The following is a 13,546-nucleotide window of genomic DNA, read 5'->3' as shown; positions in this document are numbered from 1 at the left end:
CGTGCAGCTCGTCTTTGTACATTTTCTAGTTTATCTTTGAGGTTTTTTTTATGTGATGCCAAGACTGAAGAACATTATTCAAGGTTAGACCTGACCATTGATTTATATATGCCAATGATTTTGTTTCTTCATTTTTTTATCTGCAAATTTCGTTTTAAAAACCCAATACCTTATTCGCCTTGGAAGTTATATTATTGATATGAGGTTCCCAGGACATGTGGTAGGATAATGTTACTCCTAAATATTTTGCTGTCTTTAAAGGCTCTAGTGTGTGTCCTTTTAAATTATAGCTATATATTTTACTGGTGTGCGAGATCTAGGGATACTGATTGAACTAAATGTTTTAGGATGAAATTGCATTCCCCAGACATGTTCCCAATTAGCTAAGAAGTCGAGATCTTTTTGAAGGATTACACAGTCATTTTGATTATGAATAGGTCGATAAAGGATGCAAAGAGCCTTGTATTAGATGTTACAGATGATGGTAGTTCATTTATTAAAATGAAAAATAGAAGGGGCCCAAGGACTGACCCTTGAGGAACCCCACTCACCACAAGATTGGACTGCGCGTGGTTACCTCACTATCAAGGACAACCTGTTGTTCTCTATTGCTGTGAAAAGCAAAGACCCACCTCCAGGTGTTACCCTGTATCCCATAATTATCAGTTTGAGTGTTTGAATGTAAATTTTCCAATAATTCATTGCTAAGAGTAAGTAGCTGAGTTTCGCAACTTCTCTTAGCTCTAAATCTATTTTGACAATCTACTGAAATATCATATTGGTTTAAATGGTTCAAAACGTTGCTGACAAATATATGCTCTGGAATTTTACAACAAATGCATGTTAATGAGACAGGTCTGTAATTACTAGCCAAATACCCCCCCCCCCTTTTTTTTAATATAGGAATGACATTAGCTTGATGCCAGTCTGCAGGTACCTCCCAATGTGCCAGTGAAATGTTAAAAATATGTGCAAGGTGTGGAGAAAATTAAGATGAATATTGTTTAAGGATGCGAGCTGGTATTTCATCTAGCCCTGTTTCTTTACTAGGATTTAATTTATTTAAAAAAAAAGATATGTGCCATTTACAGTTTTGTGTTTTTCGTGCATGGATGGATAATTGTCATTCAATTGTGGTATATGTTCATGATCATCTTCAGGCGTGAAGACTGAATGGTATTGTTTGTTAAAAATTTCCACTTTCTGTTTAGTATCATCAATAAATATCTCTTCAGATCTTAAAGGGGCTACTCCTGAACTGTCGTTTTTAGTATTGCTAATATAATTCCAAAACTTTTGTTTTTGTTTTTGTGATGTCTCTATATTTTCATCATAACAAATAATATTCTCCAAATAAGTCCAATATGCTCTCCTTATTTCCCTTTGTAATTGATGTTTTATGTCTTTGTATTTCTTGGTGCTTGTGCTGTTTGTATGTTGTTTCATATTTTTGAAGAGTTTGTTTCTTTTTCTAATTAGTGCTTAATTTTCCTATCTATCCAAGACAACCTTTTTTTAAAATTGTTTATCATTTTAGTTGGAATGTTTTCGTTCATGATATCCAATACTTTAGTTCTAAATTCACCCCACAGAAAGTTTATATTCTGATCTTGTAATGGATTTTGACTGTTAATGTTCATGTTTTGTATATTTTCTTTGATTTTCTCAATGTTTGCTGTATTGTAGAGATAGATTTTCCTAGGTAGTTTTTTAACTTTTCTTGGTTTTAAGCTAGCTTGAATGTAATGAAAAAAATGAAATTCGTATAAATGACGTTAATTTGTTGCTGGGATCAAGTGCCTAACAAGGGAATCGCAATATACGAACGACAAACAATGTCTAATTCTATGTACAACAGTTGAAATAACAGTCCAGATTTATCAATGGATGATTGAAATTGAAATGGGGTTAGTATGTGAAATACATTTGTTAAAGAGACACCGTGAAGCACAAATTAGGAAACTGGCAAACGTAGAATTTTTGCAAGACCCGTGTATAAAGCGGGTGTTGTAGAAACTCACGATTATTCCCTATATATCGATGACTCTTAAATACCCTCGTTATGTCTAAATATAGATACAGCTACGTAGAGGACTGTGTTGTTACATATTAAAATAGTGTATTAAAAAATGTTTTCCAAAAAATATATTTTATTGAAATAAAAAATCAGTTTCAAAAGCGCTGGGTTTTTTCTTTAGCTCTGGTAATTTTCTACATTTAAGAAAAATTAACTAATCTAGAAACCAATTATGTAGTTTTTTTAATCATATTCGAAGAGTATATTTCTTATTTAACTCCTCGTCCACATGCGTGATTCTAGCGGGGATTGGAAAGAGGTTCCAGAGCCTCAAGAATTTGCAGATTAATTAACATTTCATGTACAGAGTTAGGGGTGATAGTAATTATTTTTTTTAGGTATATCGGACAAGTGAAGTCCTCAACGAATCTCAGACGGAGACCCGAGGAGGGGGTTCCATAGACAATAAGATTTTTTAAATGGGGAAAATATAACTACTTTTGTTATATCGATGTAAGATAAATACACAATTATGTTCAAGAAAAGAATTATTCCTAAAAAAAATCTCAAACAAACATAAGACATCTTTATTGTCATGTTTGTCTAAAAGAGTAAATCTTACATAGTATAAGATAATCTGAGAGCATTTGATTCATATATATATATACGATAAAAATATACATGTTTTTGAATTCCTGCATATCTTTTCAGTGAAAACCAATATAAAGAGTAACTGTAACATAATTTTAAAGACAGAGACCACGCAAGCAGAATTCCTATAAGAATATCTTTGTAGTCATTTTCCCGAATCTCTCTCTCTCTCTCTCTCTCTCTCTCTCTCTCTCTCTCTCTCTCTCTGTACATGTATAACGGTACATTAAATTTAAGCTGCAATGGTAAAGTATTTTTTCATATTACTACATGTATCTAGAGTCTAGTATTTCGTAATTATTTTATGACTTGGAGGGGATTGTCTTACATATGATGTACATTAAGTTAATAGTAAACGTGTAAAATTTATATCTTGACTCAAAATGTCATTGTGTACATATGTTAATCATTTGCATTTTTTATACATTAAGTTTGCTTGAAAGTATAATTTCATTTCTTATGAAAATAAAGTTTAAAATCTTATTCTGTCTCAAAATTAATTATTAGTGTTATCAGTAGAATTAGTATTTATAGAATCATGAAATTTAGTATCAAAGGCGAACTTCAAGTCATTAAGTTGTATCAATTTCGGAAAGGGGGGCTGTAATTGATGTTCAAAAAACAATTTTAGATTAATTCTGATTTAAACATTATGTACGGTCCTTTTCTTCCTATCAATTTATAAGACTTTTATCATTGAAATGTTGTAAAAAACAAAATCGATTTCTTATAAGATACATATCTCATAAGAGACCCTATTAATCCATGCATGTTTCAATCAGTGTAAGTATTCATTAAATCTATAGTTTTCTGTATTTTGACGTACTTCGAATACATGTTTGTACGCAAACAAAAAATATTATGCTTTTGATGAAATTGGCCCCTGATCTCCAAAAACAACATAGATATTGTCAATCAGAAACTCAAGAATCTCTTTGGTGATAACTTCAGAGTATTTTTTTGCACACTCGGAATGTTTTTCAACACATTTTAATAACTTTGCAAAAGACCAATGACAAGATAGGTAAATATACGAGTTCCATTTTTATTGAAAATGCAGTTGTCAACGATATCAAAAAGCCTGGACTTTTATTTATCGTGAGGAATAGTTTTGTTTTAAGTTGAAAAATCGTAAGCGAGGAGTAAAGAAAGAGGCTTGGTTGAACATTTACTGGAACCCGCTATGTATCTTAAGTTTGTAAGGATTTTTATGAACTTTCGGTGTCCAATATAGATATGGTAATTCAACTTCATTTAGGTTGTTTGGAATATCAAAAATATTAAAAACTAATACAATTAGTTTTAGTTATTTCCTCTTTAGAACGGGGAATTTGGGTATAAGTTAGATTACACTGTCTTGTAGAATTAAAGTTTCTCAATTAAAAAAAACTTTTTATATAATTATCAACAAAGACAATGTAGTTACCTGCTTTGAGAATTAAGGTGGAAAACTCCACCATGTCAAAAAATTCCCAAGAGGATAGCTTTTAAGGAAAAGGGTGCACAGTTCAGGAAATGTCCTTTCCAAAGTTGTCCGTCCCACTGTTCTTTGTCGAACGAGTCCATTGTGGAGAGAGCTAATTATATAGGCTCCGCCTGCTGTCCAATTCATTTATAATAATTATATTTATTACATTTTAAAATATGTTCAAATCAAAAAAAAAAAAAAATAAATCAGTTCATTTCGATCACCTATTAAGTTTTATACAGGAGTCCTATTACACCGGCAATCTTATGATTACAATTTGAGGAAACAAAAATTTTGTATTCATATTTAATATATTAACAAAATCATAGTTTTTAATTTAAAAAAATTATTACAAAATGAATGATTCAAAATAATCGATTGATAATTAGAAATGAAGTAATTTTATGGTTAAAATCGCACTGCTAAAAGTACATTATCTTCTTCCAGCATTACATGGATAATCTTACTTCAATTACCATTCCTAGCATTGACCTAGTTCTAAAACACGAAAAGTAGCATATGGATAATGATTAATAAATGGATAACTAGTATTACATGTGTAAATCAACTAGCTACGGAAACAATCACAAAGCATCGAAATTGTCACAAAATTATTCCTTAAAGTTTGCATTATTGTACATACTCTTGTTTGATATACATGTGAGTATGTACAATCATGTACAAAGTGTATTTAATTATTGTCAGACAAATAAACCGCTTAATTAACAATTAACCTTGTAACATCCTTGTAACATCTTGTACTGGAAGCGATTGGTTTCCTAGAAATATTGCAAAACCTCTTTCGATTTGATTTATGATCCATGCACGCAGTTCTATCCATTTATACCACAGTTTGTGTGACCGAGGTAACGGTGGTAAAGATACGACAAGAACTGGAATTAATTCTACGAAATTGGTACCTTGGGAAGTACGCGTACGCAAAATAAAAATGTTATTACATAAATCTAATTTTATGTAACTGTCTTTCAGAGCAGAAGCTAAGTATCCTTCTGTCGTCCTCCCATAGCACTTTTTAAGCGTGTCTATGATGACTTTGACTTTTTTTGGAAGTTGGGAAACTTCTTCTTGCAGAAAGTTTTCTATCGTTGACAAAAATGTGTTTTCGTCTTTTAATGACTTGTTACTGTACATTATACAACATTGTGGGAAACCAAAAACATCAAGCTGCTCTACTTTGTCAACAATTTTTTCTGAAAGGTCTTGATTTAATGTATTGTTGTAGCTCTTTAAAATTTGTAAACGCTCTGTTGTACTCAAGAACATATCTTTTATCTTGCAAGCAACTGGAAATGCCCGCATGATAGTATTCTCAATTGCAATTTTAAAGACCCGGTACGTATATTCTGAAATAACAAGAATACAACTGTTACGTTTTGTTTCTGTTAATGTTGACCGTATTGTAGGGATAAGAGAGAGCCATGGTGCTAATGTAGCTTGTTTTTCATCATCTGCATATTTTCCGAGAAAATCATCAAGAACTATAATGGTGTTTTCGCAATTCCAAGAACTAACATATTCACTCCATTCTATTGCATTTCGGACAATAAGCACATTGGGGATTATTTCTTCTCTTGAGTCCCTTAAACACGCCCATGCAATTTGGTAAGCGGTATACGATTTTCCTTCTCCTGCTTTTCCTTTCAATAAAACAACTCTTTCTTGTTTTACTATATTCAGAGCGCTTTTGTACACATTTGTTGGCACAAAGTTAGAATTTATGTTAGCTTCAATTTCTCTCTGAGAGTTCTCTGAAATTGAAAAAGTATCCAAATATTAATACTTAAGGTGAACATTTAATGAATACGACTTAAAATAAATATTTTTTTATCAAATCATTCACAATAATGGTTATAATAAATTGAATATACAAATAAATACATGTGTCTCCAGGATATCAAAATAATACTAGTAATAATTAATTTCCAAAATTATCCGTTACTTTAATTTGTAAGATGAGAACGATATGGAGATATAATTTTTGATTTCTTAATGATAAATAGATAAAATGGTCTGATTAGATCACACTTTATTCCGTTTTTGTGATTATATATGATTTTCAGACATAACATATAATTTGCACTTTTAAAACAAAAGATATTATTTAGTGATGGGTGGAAATTAAAGCTTCTGAAAATGTGGAGTAGAAATCGACAATAAAAGTTAAAAGATTTTACAGATATTTTGTATTCCATTAAAAAAAAGGAACACAGATTCCAAAGCTGCTCATTTTCTGATATTGTAGACTTTCTCGAATTTTTTCCTATCTAACTACTGCTGACTAAAGCCTTTAAATAGACACTATTTTACTTGTTTTAAATATATCTGTTTAGACCAATTTATAAAATTGGGCTTAAGAATGATTTTGCTTGATATTGCAAATTATAAAATATAAAGGAACAACAAATATTTATAGGCTGCCAAACAGTCAACTGATATTGTTAAAACAGGGTATTTAAAAAAAGAAGAGGCATATGGAGAAACTATGATCTTGCTCTTTAACAGATTTTCCCATTGCAACCTATTGTCCTCCCATGTTACATAACCCATAGACCATTATGAACGATTTCGAATCTATACTTCAAATTATTTTACAGCTTAACTAGCCCAGTGATTTTTGAGAATAAAATCTATAGAGTTTTTTCTTCGTGTATTTCAATGTAAAATTTGGATTTCCTATTATGGCCTTACCCTACCTCCAAGGGTCATGATTTAAACAATTTAAGAATTCCAGAAAAAAAAAGCTTTCAGTTAACGTGATCTTATAAAGAGACCATCTATCTGAGTCCATAGCTTATTCGCATGGTGGCAAAATTCAAATACATTATTTTGATTCAAATATATATTGCAGCAATTCCATTGTATCTTAAATCATTCCAGTGGACATGTTTTTTTTTCTGAAAGAAACTACACTTACTCAGTTAACCATAGTTAAGAAAAAAGTGGAAGCATTAATCTTACAAAAGAACTAAAACCATAACTTTTAGTTCTAATTATAAAACCTATATATCTTTGATATCATAATTCTCTAAAATGGTTTGTATTGAAAAATAGGCTATGTGAAATTGCAATATTGTTAAGTTTTGAAAAAGAATTTTAGTACATTCGAGTACCAAATTATGAAACCATCTCTAATGCCATTTTGTAAGTGAACTGGTTTTCTTAACGCGACCAAAAAATGTATCTGAGAGTTCTAGATATGGATTTAAAGTACAAAGTTATTTCTACATATCCATAATTTTCGAGATATCAGACTTTGAGATACTGAAATTAAGCTGCATTTCTTTTACTTATATGAAATATTGAGGTTGATTGTAACATATAACAAAATTATGCAAATAATATTTACAATCTTTGATATATAGATAATGATAAAAATAATAATTACCCATTTTTGCTCTCACTTTTTCTGGGACTGAAAAGGAAAAAAATGAATCAGTAAATAAAAGAGATTACGCATATTTAACCAAGCTGACGTCGTTATCCCTTATGTATTTAGAACTTTTTTCCGTACGTTTACTGTTGAACAGGCCATTGCATTAGAAAACAAATATTTTAAATTAATTTGAAAAAAAAGCTTGAACAATTACATATATTTCAAGAAGCGAAAGTCTATCAAATTTTACATATAATTTGTAACATGTACAATGACAGATGAAATAACGTAGAAAGATTTCGACTTGACGACTTAATTTAACTCAGTAGTAAGTTTTTATCGAAGTCAAATTAGCAAACAGACTTAACAACGAACAAAAACAAGATGCATTTGTGAAACACTTTGCACACGGTGGCAACAAATTTAGACCAAGCTATTTTTAGCATAATTAGGGAAATAATCATACCAAATATAAAATCTCCTATGGTTCAAAAGTTATGGCTAGGTTTCAAAAAGCTATTTTAGCATATACATGTATAGGTCACAGTCATGGTGAAAGGTCATTGAACTTCGTGTAATTTGAAAGAAATTAACTAGTGGGTAAACACACTAAATACGAAGTTTATATCTTTCATGTAGGGATGTGCGATTTTATCGGTATACCGGTATATCGCGATTTTTTGTTGCGTGATACGTATCGTGATACGGAGACCTAAATACCGGTCTTTAGGTACATAGTATAAAGTCCAGAAATTATTCATTTATTTGTTCAATCTATTAAATAACAATTACAGAAAGTATAAAAAATGTTGTAAAAAGTAAAAAGAACGGCATCTTACCGTCCAAACATAATTGTGTTTATATACATTACAATTTCAAGAAAGTTAAATTTTGTTTTTCTAGCATATTTTTTTAGAAAAATAATGATTTTTCATATAAAACCTTTGTAAAAACTGCTTTTAAAAATATCATGATATTATCGTGATATTGTGGGAAAAAATCGTGATATATCGCGATACAAAACTTTTGTTGATACCCATCCCTACTTTCATGGTTCAAAAGTTATGGCGGAGGTTAAGGTTGACAATAGACGGGCAAACAGACACACATGGAGGACAAAAATAATTTGCATCCCCAGTCTATCGATCCATGCGCTGATAAGAATAGTGTATCACTGCTGTACATTGAAACGTCACCGGTGTGGCTTTTAAAGTAAACAATTATTGTATGCAAGGACTTCTTCATTGACGGATTGCAAAGGTCTTTAATAGACTCAGCAACGTTTCATATGCTTCTGATATTTTCCATCACTGAACTGGATTTTGATCTAATTTACCCATGCGTATGGCAAAAGTATTGCTATATTTCAATTGATTTTTTCAAAATGAATAAGTTGCAATTGTCCAACTGTATACTTAGATAAACGTTCAAAAGAGGATCAACGTAACCTTATCCTCGGATCTGAGACCGAGACCAAAGGAAGGTTTATCACCAAGTGAACCGTTATTGGGTTGGATTTGTGCTTCTCAACTTTTTGGAGTGACAAGTAATACTTATATTAAAAGATATTTTTTTCCGACAAATTTCGCCGAATATTTATGTACAAATTTAGCCATTGGTTTGATTTCGAGAAAGTAAAGAAATAGTTTCAGCTTTTCTGGCCCAGTGGTTCTTGTGAAGATTTTTTATTATCGAACCCATCCTATTTTGTCTTTTCTTGATTATCTCCCCTTGTGAGGAGACTTGACCCTTTATTTTGACAATTTAAACTCTCCTTCACCTAAGGGTGCTTTGTACCAAGTTTGGTTAAAATTGGCCCGGTGTTCTTAAGAAGAAGTTGAATAAATGTGAAGTTTACAGACGGACAGCTAGACGGACGGACAAAATGTGATCAGAAAAGTTCTAATAGCCTGGTCATGTTAAGCAAAAAGAGTTGAAAGTTTGATATCTGCAATTAAATTACAGTCTTGATAAAATAACAAAATACTTACCACTATCTAATCTTTGTAAAATCTATAAATATAATAAAAAGCAGAATGTTAATTTTTGGTTACCTTTACTTCTAAAGTACAGTGTATGTTGATATTCCTTTACAAGATGTAGTCAATCTTTAAGCACGAATAAAGACAGCTTACGATAGCGTTATGAATGGATAAAATTCATCTCTAGTACCATATTAAGCCAATTTATATTGTATATAGCTTCTAGTTTGTATAGTCCCAAGAACGTCCCTTTTCGCAAGATATCTCAAAATATATAAATACCCTAGCTTTCAACCTCGGCCCTATAGGAATACTGCTTTTTTCCCCTAAACGTTTTGCATTTTTAAGAACCATCGAATCAAACATTGTATACACACGGCGGCTCATTTTGGATTATATTTATCAAAATGATCGCCACTTTGGAGGGGGGGGGGACAATTCCGTCCGTGAGGAAACGACTTCACATATGTTCAATAATGCTCTTTATCGCCTCGGGAAATAGTTTGCTGTCTTGATGTATGGACGACAAACTTGCTATTGTCCTCATAGCCAGTAAATAGGTGTATAATATTCATCGACGTTCAAAAAGCTATGATGTCCGAGATTTGCCAGATATATATTTACGTAAGAAATACCATTTTCAAAAAAAAAAAAAAAAAAAAAAAAAAAAAAAAAAAAAAAAAAAAAAAACCCAATAAATCTTTAAAAGGAATATATATCTCGCATATAGCAGAAATGACTTAACCACATGCCAAAAAAACTGGAATACCAATAATGTTTAAAACAATCGAGTCTACTCGCTTAGTTCCGCTTTTCTTATCAAAAAGTACATATCTAAATCATAATATAAACAGCTAATTAAGAAAAAGCATATAAAGATTTAATTACTGCTTTACTTTTGTCCTTAGCTTTCCATTTAAAGCCAACACCCTATAGTTTATTGTATAAGCTGTAAATCACGGTCAAATTCAGCATCGTATAAAAAAAATTCTTTTATGTAAACAAGTGACGTTCTTACATGCACAGGCCATATTATTGCCTGACTTTCGTACAAATTTTCCAAAATGTTGTAAAACAAAATATATATTTTTTTCGGTTTGTGTTCAGCGCAAGACACAAACAAATAAAATTGATTTAAACAGGGAGAAACTCTCTTTACGAAATACATGAAACAGACGGACAGAACTACTAGTATCACGTTCAATTCAGATTCATACTAAAAAATCAACTTGTATATTTTATGTACGCTACTTACTAGAAAAGTACTTAAATTGTCCAATGTTTCTATTTCCTCAAATCTTCTGGTGTAAAATAATTCTGAATTGGTTAATGTCCTTCCAGCTATAGCTAAAGTTGCAGCTTTCAGTTCCGTCCATTGTGCTTCAAAATCCTTTTCTTTCCAATCATCTCCAGAATGATACACCTTATTTCTAATTGCTTGAATTTCCTCTATGTATACTAGTTCATCGCACTTCTGTGGGTTTTTTCTTAGAATAATTTCGATTGTTTCAATATCAATATCAGAGGAATTAATTGGGTTCTTTACGGAATAGTTGCAAGGCACAGAAGCATCACAATCGAATAATGCGTCCCATTGATTTTGTGTAAGTCTTCGAGTCTTTGGACTGCCATGTAAAATTGTTCCACATTTGCATTTTTCTGTAGGTCTCCATGCTGACCACAAGTAGTGCTGGCTTGTTTGGATGAGATCTTCTACTGACACGTACCTTTGCTCCCTTGCAACTTTTTCTAGATACTCAAAGCGGAAAATTACACACTTTAAAAAAATGGTAACTAATAATGAAATATCAAGTTTCTCTAACTTCAGATCAGGATTGGGTCTGAATCCATGAATATCAGAGGCACATGTACTCCCTTTATACAGTAGATTCCATTGGTTGGGAAATAAAGATTTCTTTCCTCGAAGAGCGATCAGTCGGCCGCACTGACACGTTTGTGACGGATTTGGATGAAGTCGATATAAACTATGAAAAACATCCTCATCTTGAAGAAAGCTTTGAATATCACTGAAGTTCTTGTCTTTCAGGTGAAAAAACAACTTATCACGCAGTAATGAAGCACATGTTTCCAGGCCCATGCATAGTTTTTCTTTGTAGGATCTCCCCATTGTTTATAAGTCCCCTACCGGTGAAACCGGAGGGGACTACATGTGTTTTCTACATGGTATTCTGGAAATCTAAAATAAGTATGATTATGATATAATAAACAATATAGTACAGTCAAAAGTAAAAACAAATCACGCTTTGTATAACTAATACTTTATTATTTATTTGAAATCTTGTCAAGAAAATTTGTGATTGTGTATGACCTTTAAATTCTGGGTACATTCTGTGATTTATTATAATTTCACATTGTGTGCAATGAGTTAGCATAGACATCCTGTGAATTACTTGTATTGCTATTGAATTATATGGTGTGTCATATATATGTAATTTGCAAGTACAATGCTCAAACTTATACTTATACAAGTACGAGTATATTCGAAATGAATAATAGAAGTTCCTAATATAGCAATTTTGCAATTATGTGCTAGAACCTCGTTCATTTATTTTTATAAAATTTAATATTTTTTCAGATTATAATTTGAATTATCGCTGAAATCAGATTGGGAGCTTGAACGTTATCTATAATAATACTGTTAAAAATAGTTTGTTTTAAGATTTACAAAGAATTAAATAAATGTATTTTCACTATAAAATCTACCCCGCCCTAACACCAGAACCCCTGACCCTGGGGCCAAAAAATTCACAATTTTGGAAGAGACGTTCTTGCTCATCATAACTATATACTTAGTTAATTTGTTTAATACCCAGGAACAGAGAAGATTTTCAAAGAATTAATGCATTTTCACTATATAATAATTCAATTGAGTTCGTCCTAACACCAGAACCCCTGACTCTGGGGCCATAAAATTCACAATTTTGTAAGAGGAATTCTTCCTCATCATAACTAAATAGATAGTTTATCTGCTTACACTGTAATATACCCAGGAACAGGGTAGAAAATTTTCAAAGAATTAATGTATTTTCACTATATAATCATTCAACAGAGCCCTGGCTTAACACCAGAACACCCGACCCTGGGCCATAAAATTCGAAATTCCTCATCATAACTGTGTAGTTTTACTTAGTTAGTTTGTTTAATACCCAGGAACAGAGAAGGAGATTCTTAAAGAATGGGGTAAGAGAGAGCGAACATATATGGTATTATCCCGCTTCAGACAAATTTGTAGATAGCTGATTGGATAAAGGCTGATCACGTGACGCCCTGAAATTTTCCGTATTACGTCTCCGTTTCCGTATTACGTCTCCGTCGAGGCGTTATATGAAAATCGATTCCGTTTGAGGCGTTGTTATTGTAAATAAAAATGGCGGCTAAGAAACTGTAAAAACGTAAGTAGTTTAGTTAAATTTCTTGTTACCGAAACAATATTTTACGTTGATTGTTATTGGATTAAAACTTAATATTTTCATAAAACCGTATAAGTAGAAATTTTAGCGAGGATTTAATTTGGGCATTTTTAGCGAGGTTTCCGAGATCGTTAAAATTGAATATCGCTAAAAATTAATTCGCGTTTTATTAGTAAAGGCTTCTTTAGTGTGCATTTAAAAATCGCTAAAATAACATCTCGCTAAAAATAAATTACCAGTTTTTAGGGACAAATCGCTAAATTTGCGTCTCGCTAAAATTTCCACTTATACGGTATGCAAAAATATATTTTCTTTTTTTTTTTTATAAATTCGTAAGACAGTCAGTTAATAACCTAATACGGATTCATACAGGGTGTGAAATGCATGGAAATCCGTATTGGGACTCGGCTTCGCCTCGCCCAATACGGATTTCCATTTCACACCCTGTATGAATCCGTATTAGATCACTAACTGACTGTGTAACTAATAATGCAGACTCCGAGCCGTGGCTTGAGACGATCAGGTCCACGGAGAAAATATATTTAATATTAGCGCGGTTATAAACTCAGAGGGACCCAGGGTCCCAGTTGAGTGACGTTTTAT

At 31.8% G+C, this 13,546-nt stretch overlaps 1 protein-coding gene across 1 annotated transcript; it reads right to left on the bottom strand.

Annotated features, from left to right (window-relative positions):
* Positions 1–4,514: 4,514 nt before the first annotated feature.
* LOC134257715 (uncharacterized) lies at positions 4,515–11,695 on the bottom strand. The gene is made up of 4 exons (XM_062740307.1): positions 10,768–11,695; positions 9,522–9,543; positions 7,543–7,569; positions 4,515–5,905 (listed from the first exon to the last, which is right to left on the bottom strand). The coding sequence occupies exons 1-4, from the start codon at positions 11,638–11,640 to the stop codon at positions 4,866–4,868; spliced, it is 1,962 nt and encodes a 653-aa protein (XP_062596291.1). The 5' UTR covers positions 11,641–11,695; the 3' UTR covers positions 4,515–4,865.
* Positions 11,696–13,546: the final 1,851 nt, after the last annotated feature.

Source organism: Saccostrea cucullata, unplaced genomic scaffold, assembly GCF_032062105.1.
Source record: "Saccostrea cucullata isolate Sc308-1 unplaced genomic scaffold, CSIRO_AGI_Scuc_v1 ctg825, whole genome shotgun sequence".
NCBI lineage: Eukaryota > Metazoa > Mollusca > Bivalvia > Ostreida > Ostreidae > Saccostrea > Saccostrea cuccullata.
The sequence above is the reverse complement of the archived record's forward strand: the minus strand, read 5'-3'. Positions and strand labels throughout refer to the sequence as shown.